General features: G+C 49.5%; 1 protein-coding gene across 1 annotated transcript in view; it reads left to right on the top strand.

The window, feature by feature from the left end:
• The window catches only part of SERTAD1 (SERTA domain containing 1), a 3,052-nt gene that overhangs the window by 877 nt on the left and 826 nt on the right, over positions 1 to 1,349 (top strand). Inside the window, exon 2 of the mRNA XM_010849330.1 lies at positions 1,021 to 1,347. Coding sequence (XP_010847632.1) covers positions 1,021 to 1,347 — 327 coding nt within the window. The remainder of the gene's footprint in view (positions 1 to 1,020; positions 1,348 to 1,349) is intronic.

The following is a 1,349-nucleotide window of genomic DNA, read 5'->3' as shown; positions in this document are numbered from 1 at the left end:
TTCCCGGCAAGCTTTGTCCACGCTGCCTCTCAAATAAATCCTGAAGCGACCATCTTCCTTCCATGTCCACTGCCACCTTATACTCCCAAGTCACCGTCTTCGCCCACCCCAAAGACTGCAGTAGCCTCCGAAAGGATCTCAGGGCCACTCTCCCCGCCCCTCCTCGCTCCCCCTGCTTCTTAGCAGCTAAGGGGATCTTCTGGAAACCTAATCAGTCCACAACACCACTGTCCTCCCTGCTCAAACCCCTTCAATGACTTCCCACCACACCCCCCAATAAAATCCAAGCTCCTTGCCTCTGCCTACTCTCGAACCCCCCACATCCTCCCTACTCCACCCTCAACCCCCCTACTCTCCCCACCCCCCGCACTGACTACAGAGTCCTTTTTTCAGCTCAAACGAATCCAGTCTCTAGGCTTTTCTTTGCCTTTGCTGTTCTTATTCCCAGAATGCCTTCCCCCTGGTTCTTCCATGGCTTATTCTTTGTCATACTCGAGGGCTCATTTCAAATGTCACCTCCTCAGGGGAGCCTTCCCTGACCACTCTCCAGAAACTTTTAGCATTTTCCTAGCACCATCGGTACATTTCTTGTGTTTGTTTATTGTCTGATGCTATTAGTAGACACTCAGTAAATATTAGATTAAACCATGTGAAACAACTGCTTTTGTAGGTTAAAAAAAAAGTTGAATATTGGACATTTCATACTGGACATTCTCACATTGGACACTTCACATTAGCCATTTCACATAGTTCATTGAAGAAATAGATAATAATTATTATCAATAGTACTTATTTACAGGAGTAATTGCTATGTACCAGATACTGCCCAAAGTGCTTTTTTTAATCTCATTTATTCCTTAAAACAACTCTAGGAAGTAGATACAATTATCATCTATGTCTTAAAGCTTCCCCAAGAAAACGTAGGCTCAGAGAGGTTAAATGCTTTGCCCAAGATCACACAGTAATGGTCAGAACTTCACAATGGCTTTCCATAACTGAATGACTCTTCCCTCCCGACAGATGATGCTGAGCAAGGGCCTGAAGCGAAAGCGGGAGGAGGAGGAGGAGGAGAAGGAAACCCTGGCAGTGGACGCCTGGTGGCTGGATCCCAGCCACTCAGCAGTAGCTCAGGGACCCCCAGCCGTGGCCTCCAGTTCTCTCTTTGACCTTTCGGTGCTCAAGCTCCATCATAGCCTGCGGCAGAGTGAGCCGGACCTGCGGCACCTGGTGCTGGTAGTGAACACACTGCGGCGAATCCAGGCATCCATGGCACCCACGGCTGCCCTGCCACCTGTGCCCACCCCACCCACAGCCCCCAGCGTGGCTGACAACCTGCTGGCCAGCTCTGA

This window comes from Bison bison, unplaced genomic scaffold (genome assembly GCF_000754665.1).
Source record: "Bison bison bison isolate TAMUID 2011002044 unplaced genomic scaffold, Bison_UMD1.0 scf7180017864280, whole genome shotgun sequence".
In the NCBI taxonomy this organism is placed as follows: domain Eukaryota; kingdom Metazoa; phylum Chordata; class Mammalia; order Artiodactyla; family Bovidae; genus Bison; species Bison bison.
This window is presented reverse-complemented; position numbering and strand designations above follow the sequence as displayed.